The 1,668-nt window shown below is 55.7% G+C and overlaps 1 protein-coding gene across 1 annotated transcript in view; it reads left to right on the top strand.

The window, feature by feature from the left end:
* Positions 1 to 5: 5 nt before the first annotated feature.
* LOC121346543 (neuroligin-2-like) overlaps positions 6 to 1,668 on the top strand; it is a gene marked incomplete at both ends in the record, with an annotated part of 5,376 nt that continues 3,713 nt past the window's right edge. The window contains one exon of the mRNA XM_041424426.1: positions 6 to 213. Coding sequence (XP_041280360.1) covers positions 6 to 213 — 208 coding nt within the window. The remainder of the gene's footprint in view (positions 214 to 1,668) is intronic.

Raw genomic sequence — 1,668 nt, 5'->3', positions numbered from 1 at the left:
TCCCCAACGCCCCCTCGGTGTCCCCAGGCTTCCTGAGCACGGGGGACCAGGCGGCCAAGGGCAACTACGGGCTGCTGGACCAGATCCAGGCGCTGCGGTGGCTGCACGAGAACGTCGGCCACTTCGGCGGCGACCCGCAGCGCATCACCATCTTCGGCTCCGGCGCCGGCGCCGCCTGCGTCAGCCTGCTCATCCTCTCCCACCACTCCGAAGGTACCGAGCCCGGAACGGCCCCAAAATCACAGAAAAAGGGCCCAAAATTCACCCAGAATGGGCCCAAAAATCACCCCTGGGGATTCCTCCTCATCCTCTCCCACCACTCCGAAGGTAAAGAGCCCGGAACGGCCCCAAATTCACCCAGAAGGGGCCCAAAAATCACCCAGAACGGGCCCCAAAAATCCCAAAGGAACAGCCCCAAAAATCACCTAGAACGGGCCCAAAAATCACCAAGAATGGCCCCAAAAATCACCCAAAACGGGCCCAAAAATCACCCAAAAAGGGCCCCAAAATCACCCCTGGGGATTCCTCCTCACCCTCTCCCACCACTCCGAAGGTACCGAGCCCGGAACGGCCCCAAAATTCACCGAAAAAGGGCCCCAAAAATCACCCAGAACAGCCCCAAAATCACCCAAAACGGGCCCCAAAAATCACCCAGAACGGCCCCAAAAATCACCCAGAATGGGCCCAAAATTCACCCAGAACGGCCCCAAAATCACCCAAAACGGGCCCAAAAATCCCAAAGGAATGGCCCCAAAATCACCCAGAACGGGCCCAAAAATCACCCAGAACGGGCCCAAAAATCACCCAGAACGGGCCCAAAAATCACCCAGAACGGGCCCAAAAATCACCCAGAACGGGCCCAAAAATCACCCAGAACGGCCCCAAAAATCACCCAGAATGGCCCCAAAAATCACCCAGAACGGGCCCAAAAATCACCCAGAACGGGCCCAAAAATCACCCAGAACGGGCCCAAAAATCACCCAGAACGGGCCCAAAAATCACCCAGAACGGGCCCAAAAATCACCCAGAACGGGCCCAAAAATCACCCAGAACGGCCCCAAAATTCACCCAGAATGGCCCCAAAATTCACCCAAAAAGGGCCCCAAAATCACCCAGAACGGGCACAAAAATCACCCAGAATGGCCCCAAAATTCACCCCTGGGGATTCCTCCTCATCCTCTCCCACCACTCCGAAGGTACCGAGCCCGGAACGGCCCCAAAATCACCCAAAACGGGCCCCAAAAATCACCAAGAATGGCCCCAAAAATCACCCAAAACGGGCCCCAAAATTCACCAAGAATGGGCCCAAAAATCACCAAGAATGGGCCCAAAAATCACCCAAAACGGGCCCAAAAATCCCAAAGGAACGGCCCCAAAATTCTCCCTGGTAGCCCCAAAAAATCACCCAGAATGGCCCCAAAAATCCCAAAGGAACGGCCCCAAAATTCTCCCTGGTCACCCCAAAAAATCCCAAAGGAACGGCCCCAAAAATCCCAAAGGAACGGCCCCAAAAATCCCAAAGGAACGGCCCCAAAAATCCCAAAGGAACGGCCCCAAAAATCCCAAAGGAACGGCCCCAAAAATCCCAAAGGAACGGCCCCAAAAATCCCAAAGGAACGGCCCCAAAAATCCGAAAGGAACGGCCCCAAAATCACCCAAAACGGGCCC

This window comes from Onychostruthus taczanowskii, unplaced genomic scaffold, assembly GCF_017590055.1.
Source record: "Onychostruthus taczanowskii isolate IOZ18803 unplaced genomic scaffold, ASM1759005v1 scaffold817, whole genome shotgun sequence".
Classification (NCBI taxonomy): domain Eukaryota; kingdom Metazoa; phylum Chordata; class Aves; order Passeriformes; family Passeridae; genus Onychostruthus; species Onychostruthus taczanowskii.
This window is presented reverse-complemented; position numbering and strand designations above follow the sequence as displayed.